The sequence below is a fragment of the Gossypium hirsutum genome, chromosome D09 (genome assembly GCF_007990345.1).
Source record: "Gossypium hirsutum isolate 1008001.06 chromosome D09, Gossypium_hirsutum_v2.1, whole genome shotgun sequence".
NCBI lineage: Eukaryota > Viridiplantae > Streptophyta > Magnoliopsida > Malvales > Malvaceae > Gossypium > Gossypium hirsutum.
In genome coordinates this window covers 4,356,568-4,370,107 of record NC_053445.1, presented here as the reverse complement: position 1 = coordinate 4,370,107, position 13,540 = coordinate 4,356,568, and the positions used below count along the sequence as shown (strand labels likewise).

Here is a 13,540-nt window from a genome sequence, read left to right as displayed (position 1 = left end):
TTTTCTTACGGAGTTGGATGTTTACTGCTGACTTGTCCCATCCAATTCCCGTATATTTTTATGGCGAGAGAAGAGACTAAGCTAGTTTGATTATTTGCTGGGGAAATCAGAGGAGTTCCGACAGGAGTTTAAATTGAAGGGTCGGAAGTTGTTGATAGAGTATGTTGGATTCTGTTAATATCCCTTACCGTTGTTGATAGGGTATGTTGGATTCTGTTAATATCCCTTACTTTCTTTAGTTGTTCTCGCTCAATAAAGGCTTACTATTACTATGATGAGTTAATCACCTCTTCTTATTTCATCTTCAGATAACAGAAGAAGAAGAAGGTCAAGGATGAAGAAGAGCAAAAGGAGATGTGGATAACTAGGGTTACCTTTCTTTCGATTAATGATATCCTTGGATTTTGTATCCCTGTTTGGAGGTTTTTTTTATTAATGAATTCATCAACTTAGGAAAAGAAAAAAAAAATAACTTCCAAGAGGTCAAATAACATTGAGTGAAACAAGTATGAATTCTTGGGCATCCACAAGACTCCACCAATGTGACAAATAGAGAAGCTAAAGGCTATCAATCAAGAGAAATTGTTTTAGGAATGTTGGAAACTAGAAAGATGAATTTAATGGAAAAGTTTCACTGTTGGTTGTAACTGTCCTAGACAATGAACAACTAGGATTGGTCTCCCATGAATGGATTATGTCATCTATTTCAGATTCTTCATCACCATGGTCTTCAATAACATTCCCACCTGAAGCTTTAATCAACTCCAGCTCCATTGCTACTTGTTTCATGGTGGGTCTTTTCTTTCCATTAAGATTCAAGCATCTTTTTGCTATCAGAGCCGCTACTATAATCTCCCGTTCTGGACCATCCTTTACTACCATTGGATCGAGAATGTTAAATAAGGAATTCTCTTGCATTGAATCCAAAAAATAAGATACCAAGCTTCTCACTGGCTCTGATTGTTCTGCGGAGATGGGTTTTTGTCCTGTTAAAAGCTCAATAAGAACAACTCCAAAGCTATAAACATCACTCTTCTCTGTAAATTGACTTGATCGAAAATATTCGGGATCCATGTATCCAAAAGTTCCTTGCACCCGAGTGGTTAGGTGTGTTTGTTCAAGTGCAACTGATCTTGAAGTTCCAAAATCTGATACTTTTGCCCTATATTTACCATCCAAAAGTATGTTACTAGATTTGATGTCTCGATGATAAATAGGAGCAGAAGCAGCTGAATGCAAATAGAACAAGGCATTGGCAATTTCAATCGCAATTCGTAAACGCATTTCCCATGTCAATGGTAATTCTTCATTTTGGTTATGAATGAGATCGTATAATGTACCATTTGGGATGAACTCATACACCAATAAAGGAACTTCAGCTTCTAAACAACACCCTAAAAGCTTAACCACATTCCTGTGATTAATTTGAGATAAAATTATCACCTCGTTAATGAACTGTTCAGCCTTCTTTTCATCAAATTTCTTTCCTTCCACCATTTTGGATTTCTTAATAGCCACAATGCTTCCATCTATTAGCATTCCTTTATAAACAGTCCCTTGACCCCCTTGACCAAGAACTCGGTTCTCATTATAATAATCCGTCGCCTTTTCCATCTCTTTTGAAGTAAACAATTTAATTTTTTCAACATTACCTTCATTGCTAGACAAATGTTGTTGCAGTAACAAACCTCCATTCCTTTTGAAGTATTTCTGCTTCAGCAAGATTTTTTGTTTTCTTTTGAGGACTTTGTACATACTCCATGTTGCGAGTAGTAGAAATAGTGTCCCAACACTAGTGCTGCAACCTATATAGATATAAGAAACATAGTTAATGGCTAAAATTGAAAATTAAAATACATGCTTAAAAACCATGAAAATGTTTAATAATGTTTTATTCATATTTGATAGCTATTCATTTTAAATAAAAAATGAGAAAACCTTATTACATCATTCATTGTTTTGATACTTAACTTTTACAAATTTAATGATAAATAACTGTTACTGCATCCGCATTCAAAAGTAAATAAATTACTACTTGAATTAACATAATTCAATAACCATAATGATTCGACTGTAAAAACAAAAAGTGTAAATTCACCACGTACCTACAATAATGCTTTTCAAATTATGAGTGTTTTGAGTTTTTATTTTACGCTCGCAACGAAACCCCGTACTATTGTATTCATAATGAGGAGGGCAAGAGTCTGACCAGCAATAGTTGGTAGGGGTATTCAAGCAAAGCATGCTGCAATAGTTATAATTCTCACATTTCCCATCTGTCATTTATGAATTGAAAAAAAAAGAAGAAGAAGCTATAATCATATAATTCAGTTAAAATATTGAATCAAATTAGTTCCTTTATTATTAAATAATTCAATTTAGTCCCTATATTATTAAAAAATATTAAATAAATTTAAATTATAACAACCTTAACATTTGCTATATAAAAAGCAGTTACAAAACCATAAAAAATTTGACCTTCTTTTGATTCTTTTGATTCCTTTTTATAACACAGGGATTAAATAAATTCATTTAATAGCTTTCTAATTTCCTTTTCCATTTGTTTGTTCAAATTATGCTTAGGAGTATTCTACCAATACGTATGCAAAACCATTATTTTAACAAAAAAAAAATAAAACATGAAAATTTTTTTTCATTATGCTGCGTTTGTTCAAATTTCGTTATACTTAATTTTCTAGATTTTGCATAAAATATAAAATGACAAAAATACTCTCATAATAGTATTTGTTCTTTTATAAAAGTAATGAATTTTCATAATTTCTTAATCGAGTCGAGACTCAATTGATGGGTGACACCAACTCAATTAGCCCTTTAAAAAATAATACAAATTTAAGGCACATCCATGATGTGAGTGAAAAAAATTATGCAATAAACATATTTATTAAAAGCTTATCTAAGACAATAAATTCTTGGTTGAAATGATAAAGTTAATTATATTTTAAAATTTAATGTGTGAAAGGTTCAAATCTCACCATGTTAGGTTTATTATGGATTTTATATAAAAATGTAAAAAAGATGAGAATACCCTTAAAATAATATAACTTAATTTGTATATAAAAATATATTTTAATAAATTTTCAATTGAGGTATTAAGTAAGATAATATAGATATAAGAAAAGAAGTTCCCAAAAAAAACTTTAATTTATACCTTTGCATGCTCTTGAATAACTGATATAACCGTTATCCCTCTTGCACGAACATAGATGGTTAGAGCTCAACCTCGACCAACAATATTCACCATCGAATGTACAAGAAGTGTCCAAACTATCATTCAAATAGCACTCTCCAGATATTAGTGTGCCCCATTGCAGTTGCGTTGGGACATACGTCCTATTACTTAGATCAAAATCATCAGTTAAATCAGAGTAAGAAGAAATCAAAGAAGCAAATCCACATGATCTTTTCCTCCTATAATCACTTGAATCAACCATATCACTCATGTTTACAAAGAATGAACTGAGACCCTTAGGAATAGCAAGAGAACAACCAATAATAGAGGAAGTCTTCTTATTAATCCTACAAATTGGTTGCAAACATCCGCCTATAAGATTATCTGTTTCGTTGTCGAAAATAGTAATCAAATTACCACAACCTGAAGAGAAGAAGAAGTTGTCGAAATCTGAGTAGTAAAAGCGGGTGCCTGTTAGGTTGAGACTCATCCCATTATGATGGTTTTTTCGGCAATTGAAGTAAGTTATTGGATGGTTGACCTCGACGGTGCCATCCAAAAAATTGAAGTCTAGTATTTGTAGATTCGTGCCATTTATATTTAATGAAGGCACTTCTTTCCCATTGGCAGTTTTGTTGCAAATTACTTTAAACCAGTTATTGGAATCATCTTGGGCCCTCATGCTAAAAGGGTAGTGAAAAGTAACATTCCCACAGGACTCTACCTTATAGGTGTTGACATTGACAGGTCCTAGTCCTGGTCTTCCGCATCCTGCGAGATTAGCAAAAAGGAAGTAAATTACAAAATCTACTAAATGTACGTACATCCAATGTTTGTAGGAAATAAAAGTAATGTATCATTCAAAAAAACAAAAATATACTAACAGAAGTATTATATTGTAGATATAGGAGCTTAGGTTCCATATCAAGTAACCCCATTCTTTACCTCTAATCATCAAAATAAAGAAATATTTATTAAAAAAAAGTCATATGAAAAGTGTTACTCTAAGTAAAATTTTTAATTAAATTTGTGTGTTATTTGTGACACTAAATTCAATAAAGGATTTCTTATTAATATACATACCAGTATAAATCTTAAGGTTGAATTTGATGTGATTCAATATTTTTAATTAAAAATATTAATATTAATATACAAAATGAATGATTCTCAATACTGATTTTAAACAATTGGCAAAATCTATACATTAACTGAATTAAAAGAAGAAAAATGAAATCCAAGCAATTGAATTGATAGCGCGTGACTGACCTCCGTCACCGCAATAGGTGGAATTCCAGCTGAGCACGGCGGGAACATGCGTTGTTCCAATATTGATGTCAGTGGGTAATGGGTAAGCATTACTGAAAGAGTACCCGCTAAAGATGAAAGCAGATGCGCATCTGTTGCTGTCAGGATACATGGCTGTCATGTTTACAGTATAGGAAGTGAAATTTTCCGTAATTACAGTAAAGCAGCCAGATTCAGAAGCACCATCGTCACACCTTGGTTGAACGCAGCCGCCAAGTGAATCAGCTTCGTTACTTAAAACAGTAGCCAAATTTCTGCAACCTACTGACCCGAAATAATTTTTGTCACTTGAGAAGAAAAAGGGAGTGCCTGAGAGATTCACACTCACACTAGCCTCGCTTATACGATCACAATTAATATAAGTAACTGGATTACTGATGATAATGGCGTCTGGATATATGGAATCAAGTACCTCCAGATTGATGCCATTTACGTTTATGAATGGCTTTTTCCCATTACGGGTCGATTTGCAAGTTACTCTAAACCAAGAATGAGTATAGCAGCTGCTATGGATTCCAAAAGGGGATGGAATTGTAATATTCCCACATACTTCTTTACCACAGGCAGGTTCTTGAGATTCTGCTGCTTGTAAAATTGGGCATAAGAGGAAGAGGAAGAGGAGTAGGAGGATGAAGTAAAGCGCTAGCTGAAAACCCATTTGCGCTGTTATTTTGTTTGAGGGAAATGAATGAAGATTTAGATTGGGTTAATGAATAACTCATTAATAGATTTTAAAAAAGGAAAAGCAGAGTTAACGTAGCACCACTAGATGTAAATTATAATTCTTAAAGTAGCACCTCTAGTGTTCTTTTCCTTTTAAATTAGCACCACTAGATGTAAAAATAAATTATAATTTTTAGATATATATTTAGTAATATGATAGAAAAAAAAGGCTTTTTTAAGTTTGTATTTTTATATATACACACGCTTCATATTTATTTGGAGTTTGTTCCTAAAAATATAGTTATCTTTATCTCCTCACGTCAATCTCACGAGCCTCTTATCCATTCTTATTCGATCAAGGCGAGGGCCAAAGTAAAATAAAAAAAAACTCACATTAAATTTAAGGATAATCAAGCTCGAATTGATGATTTCTATCATTTAAGGTGAAAAAAGAAAAATGAAGAGTTTGAAAGTAAATGTTCAAAAATTAAATAAATAATTTCCAGCACTTCTATCGAATTATACATTTTCATTTTAAGATATTATATAAATTACAAAAGTACTATACTTTATAAATGAATAAATAAATGAAACTCCGAATATTAAAATTTTAATAATATACTGCACATGTTACAATGCATTTTCAAAAAGAGAAAAAGAAAAAGAAAAAGAAAAAGAAATGTGACCATTATGGTATAATATATAATTTATATTACAAAGGTACTCATACTTTATATATAGTTCATCATTTTTAATGTTTGAGCCGTTTTTATGGACTGTAGTCGGCCATCACTATTTGGTCGATAACAAGTGAATATATTATGGATAAAGTATTGTAGAGTTCACTAAATTACGGTTTTTTTTAGCTATTTGATTGTGAAAAGTTATAATATAGTTATTTAATTGTTATTAAAATATTTTTAATCACTTAATTATGAAAAGTTACAAAATAGTTATCAACTATTTAATTTTATTATTATTTTTTGTCACAAACTGGCTAACATAAAATAGAAACACCCAAAAATTTAAGATAGTTAGGTGACCAAACAATGATAAAATTGAATAGTTGAGCGATCATTTTATAACTTTTCGAAATTGGATTAATAAAAAAGGAAAAACGAATTCCATAGTTGGGTGACAACTAATTTACTGTACCCATGTATTATATTATATTATATTATATTATATTATATTATATTATATTATATTTCACATGTAAAAGAACCTTATTTGCTAAGAGTTAGTTTTTTTCGTCCTTCTCAATTCCTTCTATTAGGGGTATAAATATGACACTGATGCTTGCAAGATTACTCGAATTTGACTCAAAAAAAATTTGAATTTGATTCGACAATTATTGAGTTGAGCATGAGCTACCGATTGAGCCAAATTCGAGCTTAATAATACTTGACTTGAACATCTCGCAAGCCTTAACAAGCTTTTCATATTTTTATATTATTAAGTTAAGTTGATGCCCTTAATTATCTAGCCGAGCTTGAGTACAAAAATTGGTAAACGAACTTAATCAAGCTCCAGTTCAAGAAGCTCGAATATATCTCAAATGAGCTCGAACTTAAAAGCAGATATTTGATTGAACTCAAACCGAATATCAAGTTTTAAATTTTAAGTCAAGCTTAATAATATTCAAGCTTGGCTTGATCACACCCCTACCCTCTTCAAGCTAATGGGTATAGCAAGTATCTGCCCCCATATATAAAATGTGCAATGCACCTCATTTCCTCTCATGACATCTTCTTTTCTAATTCAATATCCACTAGAAATTTCCAATGAAATCTGAAGTTTATTGACAATTTCCTCACAATCAAGCTGAAGTTTTCCAAATCAGAATCTTTTATGAAAAAATCAGCACTCCTCATCACATACAATCTTTATTATATGTAAGTTTTTTTTCAACCAGCAAGTTAACCGAGTATACATCATTAGCAAGAACAATAAACAATATCAAATTTGTTCCCACGATATTTGTGGACCTGCTGCTGTAATTTAATGTTAAATGTTCAATATTTCTTGCTTAAAGTAATGATTAAGAGTTGTGTAAATGACTAACTTCACGTGTGGGGTTTTATGATGGGAAACAACTCAGAAACCTTCTTTCAACTTAGTTTCTTTAAAAAATAATAATGCACAATAGAATTATCTGGAAAACATCCAAGCAAAGCAAAACCTATTCCATGATAAATGCTTTTTCACTTGTTTGCCAACTTACTTTTTTGGCTTTTAGAGACAAACTAAACATGATTATTTATTTCTTAAACTCGTCTAATTAAACACGGTTTACCCAATATATCGTATATGATAACAAAGAAATTCTTCAATTTGATCCACTTTTGTGCTTTCTTTCTATGTGAAAAACAATAGTCAATATATTAAGTTTCACGAAACTCTGATAAAATACCGCAAAAGTTTGTCGATAATTAAACTTTTTATAGCGAATTTTATATGGAAAATTCTAATTCAAGAGTTTGAGAAGTCATTGTTGGGATTTTGGTAGTTAATAGGTTTTCAATGAGCGAAATTGAGTTAATTGAGATTTTTGGACTAAATTGCAAAGGAGATATCCTCCATAATAGCCAAAAAGTTGCTTCATCCACCATGGATTGATAGCCAAAACTAGTGAGATATTAAGGGTTCTTTTCCCGGTACATGGAGATAGTTGTTTCTTTTCTTTGGATTAAGTAGTTGAAAATTTTGTATTTACCCAACAAGCATCATGGCTGCTACAATGTTTACATCTATCGAAACATTAAATTGCAGATTTTAGCTTTTGCACACCGTTGATTCTATACTTGATGAGTAGTAAACTTTTGTATAAATTTTTAAGAAAAAGATTTTTTTTTTAAATAAACAATTTATTCTGGAAGAGGTCCAATGAAGTTAAATTTGCTTGCTAAATTACAAATTTCTTCAGGAATAGGATCTTTCAATAGATTTGAACCAAGGTTTATGTACTGCACCTTTGATAAACAACCAATACAAGAAGGGATTGAGCCACTTAATTTGTTTTGGGAGAGTGAAATGTACTCCAGTTTCATCAAATGACACAAAGCTAGAGGAATATGACCGTTAAAATTATTATTAGTGAGGGATAAAAGGATGATGTTCTTCAAATTTTCAAAACCTTCAGGGAAGTTGGTTATAATTAAGGTACAAAGTTTCCAAATTGGTTAATTGGTATAAAGTAATGGGTATTGAATTGACAAGTCTATTGTTACAGGGATTCAAGTAAGTCAACTTTCTCAAATATCTAATTTTTGAAAGGATAGATCTATTTATTTTTGTTGCCCCAAAAAATATCAGAGATTGGATAATTGACCCAAAGCAAAAGGGACTGGACCTGTTAACTGTTATGATTTTTGAAGCTGCAATTTGACCTAGTCTTTAGGCAAATATCATCTCTTATTTTTAGGCAAATAAAATAGTTAAAAAAACAGTTTAGATTATGATTCAGTAGCAGATTTTTCTGCATTTTAAATTCATAAACTTGTTGTATAAATAGATAGCTTGGCAATTCAATAAAATACAACGATTTCAATAAGTTCTTTAATACTTTTAGTTCTAGTTCACCTATAGATTGGTATCAAGAGCTATTTCTTAAAGGACCTGTGAAATCAAACAACCAAAAAACAAAACCCGTAAACACTGTTCACCCACATACATAAATACAAAACCATACCCATTAAAAATATGAATACAGAAGCTTCATTCATTACAATTGCTCTTTCGATTTTTGACGGCTCAAATTATCAAGGATGGGCTGTTAGAAATAGAAGCCTATCTTGAAGCTATTGATGTGTGGGAAGCTGTAGAACAGGAATATGAAATTCTTTCCTTACCAAACAATCCAATGGTGGCTCAAATGAGAAATCACAAGGATCATAAGTAGAAAAGATCAAAAGCTAAAGCTAGCTTATTTGCAGCAGTCTTGTAATAGCCCGTTTTCAGTAATGTCAAAAATAGTGGTTTCGAGACCACAATTTTGAAGAGTGAGTTATTATTTAATATTTATTTAATGTCTATGGGATTATATTACGGTCATATTAAAGTTTCGTTAAGAAATTTTGAAGTTTACATGGATAATTAGGTAAAAAGGGCTAAACTGTAAAAGGTGTAACAGTTGAGTTCTATTAGTTAAAAGGGTTAAATGACTATGGAAAGGAAATATAATGGACTTATATGATAATTATACCATTTAAGGAGTTAGTGGACAAATATGGACATGAATTTGATGTTTTGTATAGTTAATAACCAAGGTTAAAATGGCAATTTAGTAAATAAATTAAAACAAAAGAAACTAAAAGAGATATCATATTAATTGTTGTCTTCTCCACTAATTTTCTTTTGAGGGCAAGGATTTAGGGTTCCATATAAGTCCAATTGTGGTTTATCTTGATTTAAGTTCAAAATAACTAATTTTGAAGCTTTAGGGTTCGGCTAAGTAAAAGGCTTTCATGTAAGTAATTTTAGTTCCATTTTTACTTAATTTTATGTTTTTGAGTCCGTTTTAGCTTAATCTAGCTAGCCCAGGGGTTAGTTTGCAAAATTTTTAAAGGTTGATGGACTTTCAATGGATTTTTTTGAATGTGTTTTGATGTTAGTTGATGGATTATTTATCTTTGTTGTAAAATAAACATGTTTTGTTAGGTAATTTTTGATGAATTTTGGAAATAGGGATTAAATTGTTAAAAGTATAAATCCATGGGTTTTTTATGAATTTTTGATAATTATGGGGTGCTTCAAGGTCCCTTGTAACATTATTTAAGTTTGATTTAGGCTAAAATGAGTTATATTCAAGTTATGAGCTTAAGGACTAAATTATGAAAAGTTAAAGTATTAGGGGTAATATTGTAATTTTTCATAAATATGAGCTATGGATTAAATTGAATACTAGAAGTAACTAATTGAATGAAATTAGGTATTTAGACCAAGATAAACCACAATTGGACTTAAATCAAGAAAAAGCTAAAGCTTCGGATAAATTCGACTCTACTACTAATACCCTAGTTATCGTATGAACTATGATTGTTTTAATGTTAGTTAAATTGATTATTTACCATTTTGTTACAGTATAAATGAATTTGAATTGATGGATAATGAATCCTATTTGAACTTTAAGAATTCTTAGGATACGAATGACATGTCATTTGGGATTTCATGTTTAGGGTGTTGGTTTTGAATGTCCTACCAATGGCTGAGGTCCTGCATTTGTTTCGGATTCCCCATAGCTCGTGTGAGCACCATCGTATAGCTTACATTCTTACTCATAGCTCATGTGAGCAGGCCCATTTCCCAACTTGTGTGAGCATTGATGTAAAAGAAAGGTTACAGTTATATGGAAAGGTACATTATGTCTGTGAGTATTCCCAAGTATTTGGTGCAATTCTAGATGGTTAAAAAAAGGAAATGAAATGGTAAGTATGAAAATGAAATGACTAATGATATTATGAAAAGATTTATGAGCTAAATTGTGTATTTACATATGAAAATCTACTTATCTTATGGTTGAATTAATTTGTATCATGAACAAGTGTACTAACTTGTGAGTTTAATGATGTGGTATAGGCTTATACTAAGCTTATGACATTGGTAATGATTCATGCTTAATCTATGAATTATATAAATGAAATGGTAAGTTATGTTTAAGTTTATACGAGCTTCCTAAGCACTTGTTGCTTATGTAGTTACTTTCCTTTGTTTTATAGATTATCGGAAGCTCGACCGGTTGGAAGCTTGTCATAGACCTATCATACTATCTAACAAAGATTTTGGTAGTTTTGTATTTTGGCCAAGGTTAATAATGGCATGTATAGGATCTTTGTAATGGATGTTTTGGTATGTTTAAGCTTTTGAAGTTATGTTTAGTTTGGTGAACTTTAATGCCTTACCAAGTTATGTCATATTGGTCACTTTTAAGTGCTTGTAAATAAGATTCTTTTGGTATATTTTAATGGTTTGAAAATGGTCAACTGCGAAAGAATGTAGTGGTTATGTGAATTAGGTAGTGTGTTTGAGATATGGTCAAATTGCTTTGATTTGATTCATAATGTTTGATATACTTGTGGTGCCTTTGAATGACATATTGGTTAGGTGATTTAGGATGTTTGAAATGAAATGTTTATGTGTGTTTGAATAATGTTTAAACCCCTTGAATGTGTGCCTAAATGGAATGGTTAGTTATGCATGAATTGGATCACACGGCCTAAGACACGGGCTATCACACGACTGTGTGACACACGGCCTGGCAACATAATCATGTATCATTTGAAATTTCTTAGTGTTTCAAGTTAGTGAGTTACATGGCCTAGCACACGGGCGTGTGTGGAAACTTAGAAAGTTACATGGCTTGCGACATGGCCGTGTGACCCTACTCAGTGAGTTATACGGGTGAGGACACGGGCTGGAACATGGCCGTGTGTCCCTTGTTCAAATGTTACACAACCAGGGCTATGTCACATGTCCTGGCCAGATGACCATGTGACCCTTATTTTCTAAATTTTGTAACTTTTTCTTAAAACTTCTGTTTTGTTTCAAATTAGTCCCGAATTGCTTTTAAGCCATTTTTAGGGCCTCGAATGCTTGATTTAGTGATCAAATGCTTATATTTGATATGTTTTGAATGAGATTAATTTATTTAATGTTATTTTTATAAATGTTTTTTAATTGAATGGTAATGATTTGTAACCCTAATTCAGCGACGGAGACAGGTTAGGGGTCTTACAAGTCTAAAGTTCTATTTTTTATAGAATAATGACCTTGAAAACTGCCAAAGAGATTTGGGATTTCTTAAAGCAAGAGTATGAAGGAGACGGAAGGGTTAGAGGTATGAAAGCATTAAATTTGAGTAGAGAATTTGAGTTGGAAAGGATGAAAGAAACAAAGACGATTAATGAGTACTCCGATGGACTACTTGGCATTGTCAACAATGTAAGGCTCATTGGCACTGATTTCTCTGATTCTAGGATTGTTCAAAAATTCCTCATCGCAATTCCTAAAAGGTTTGAGACCATAATTTCATCTTTGGAAAACATGAAAGACCCATTAACTATCACATTAGTAGAATTGTTGAATGCTTTATAGGCGCAAGAACAAAGGAGACACATGAGACAAAGAGGAACAATAAAGGGTGCTCTTTAAGCTAACTCACATAGTCACAATGGTGGCAAAAGTAAGAAAAATATGGAAAGTGAAAAAAAGTAGATTGGAGGTTTTGCAGATGACAGAAAAAAAGGCAATAACACTCAAGTTTTTCCTTGTTGTCCTTACTATAAAAAGACCAATCACCCTCAAAAAAGGTGTTGGTGGAGGCCAGATGTGAAATGCAATTGTGTGGATAGTTAGGACATGTGGAGAAAATATGCAGGTCTCCACAACAAGGAGAAGCTAATGCTGCTGAAAATCCACAAGATGACAAGCAAATGTTTGTTGGCATCTTGCTTCACCATTAATAGCTCATTTGAGAGTTGACTTATAGATAGCGGTTGTACAAACTATATGTCTTATGATCATGAACTCTTCAAAGAGCTTCATCAGACTGCTGTCTCTAGAATCAGAATTGGAAATGGGGAATAGAAAGGATACAAGGTGTTGTTTGAAAACAAAAAATGTATAATTAAATATGCAAAAAACAGAGATGTGTTCAAAGTCCATATAAAAGACAAATGCTTTGCCTTATATTTGATGCAAAAAAAGAAGGTTATTGTACACAAAAAAGATAGCAATACTTTGCTTTGACACAAAAGGTTGGGGCATTTTCACCATGTCGCTGTACTTTTTATGAAGAAAAACAATCTGGTAAAAGGCTTGCCTCATTTAGAGAAGGAGTTGCCTGCATGTGAAATTTGTTGATATGGGAAACAAACAAGGCTCTTTTTTCCAAAAAAAAGGTGTAACACCCCTCACTCGTATCCGTAGCTGGAATAGGGCTATAGAGTATTACCGTACAAATTGAACATTATACATACATTTCAAACATTGACATAAACATGATATAAACCATTCATTCACATTCCTATCATCCCTTAATCGAGCCCTTGAGGCCCTAAAAAAATACTTTAAATCAATTTGGGACTAAATTGGAAATATTTAGAAAGTTAAAGAAAAAGTTAGAAAATTTGGACTGTAGGGGTCACACGACCAAGCTAGACACCCGTGTGCTAGGCCATGTAACTCTCGAAATAACCACACATGCTTGTGTGTTAGGCCGTGTGCTAGGCCGTGTAACAGCCTGACTTGCATGCATTGAAACCTACAGGGGACACACAGTCGTGTCGCCTGGCCTTGTGTCATATACAGCTGAGTCACACGCCCGTGTCTCAAGGTGTGTGGACATGAAATTGGCCAAATTCAAGCCATTTCCAACACCAACTC

The 13,540-nt window shown here is 32.2% G+C and overlaps 2 protein-coding genes across 2 annotated transcripts; both read right to left on the bottom strand.

Annotated features, from left to right (window-relative positions):
• Window positions 1–319: 319 nt before the first annotated feature.
• Window positions 320–1,798, bottom strand: LOC107939242 (wall-associated receptor kinase-like 1). Its single transcript, XM_016872542.2, has one exon. It carries the CDS (start codon window positions 1,753–1,755, stop codon window positions 604–606), a length of 1,152 nt encoding a protein of 383 aa, XP_016728031.2. The 5' UTR covers window positions 1,756–1,798; the 3' UTR covers window positions 320–603.
• A 1,360-nt stretch (window positions 1,799–3,158) lies between these two features.
• LOC107939241 (uncharacterized) lies at window positions 3,159–5,160 on the bottom strand. Its single transcript, XM_016872541.2, has 2 exons — window positions 4,457–5,160; window positions 3,159–3,961 (listed from the first exon to the last, which is right to left on the bottom strand). Exons 1-2 carry the CDS (start codon window positions 5,151–5,153, stop codon window positions 3,159–3,161), a joined length of 1,500 nt encoding a protein of 499 aa, XP_016728030.2. The 5' UTR covers window positions 5,154–5,160.
• Window positions 5,161–13,540: the final 8,380 nt, after the last annotated feature.

What these genes read in the sequence shown, in the direction of transcription:
- LOC107939242 (XM_016872542.2), bottom strand. Translation starts at nt 1,755, where the DNA reads ATGTACAAAGTCCTCAAAAGAAAACAAAAAATCTTGCTGAAGCAGAAA.
- LOC107939241 (XM_016872541.2), bottom strand. Translation starts at nt 5,153, where the DNA reads ATGGGTTTTCAGCTAGCGCTTTACTTCATCCTCCTACTCCTCTTCCTC. An exon ending in CACCTATTGCGGTGACGGAG is followed by an intron (nt 3,962 to 4,456) that starts GTCAGTCACGCG and finishes CTAATCTCGCAG; the next exon opens with GATGCGGAAGACCAGGACTA.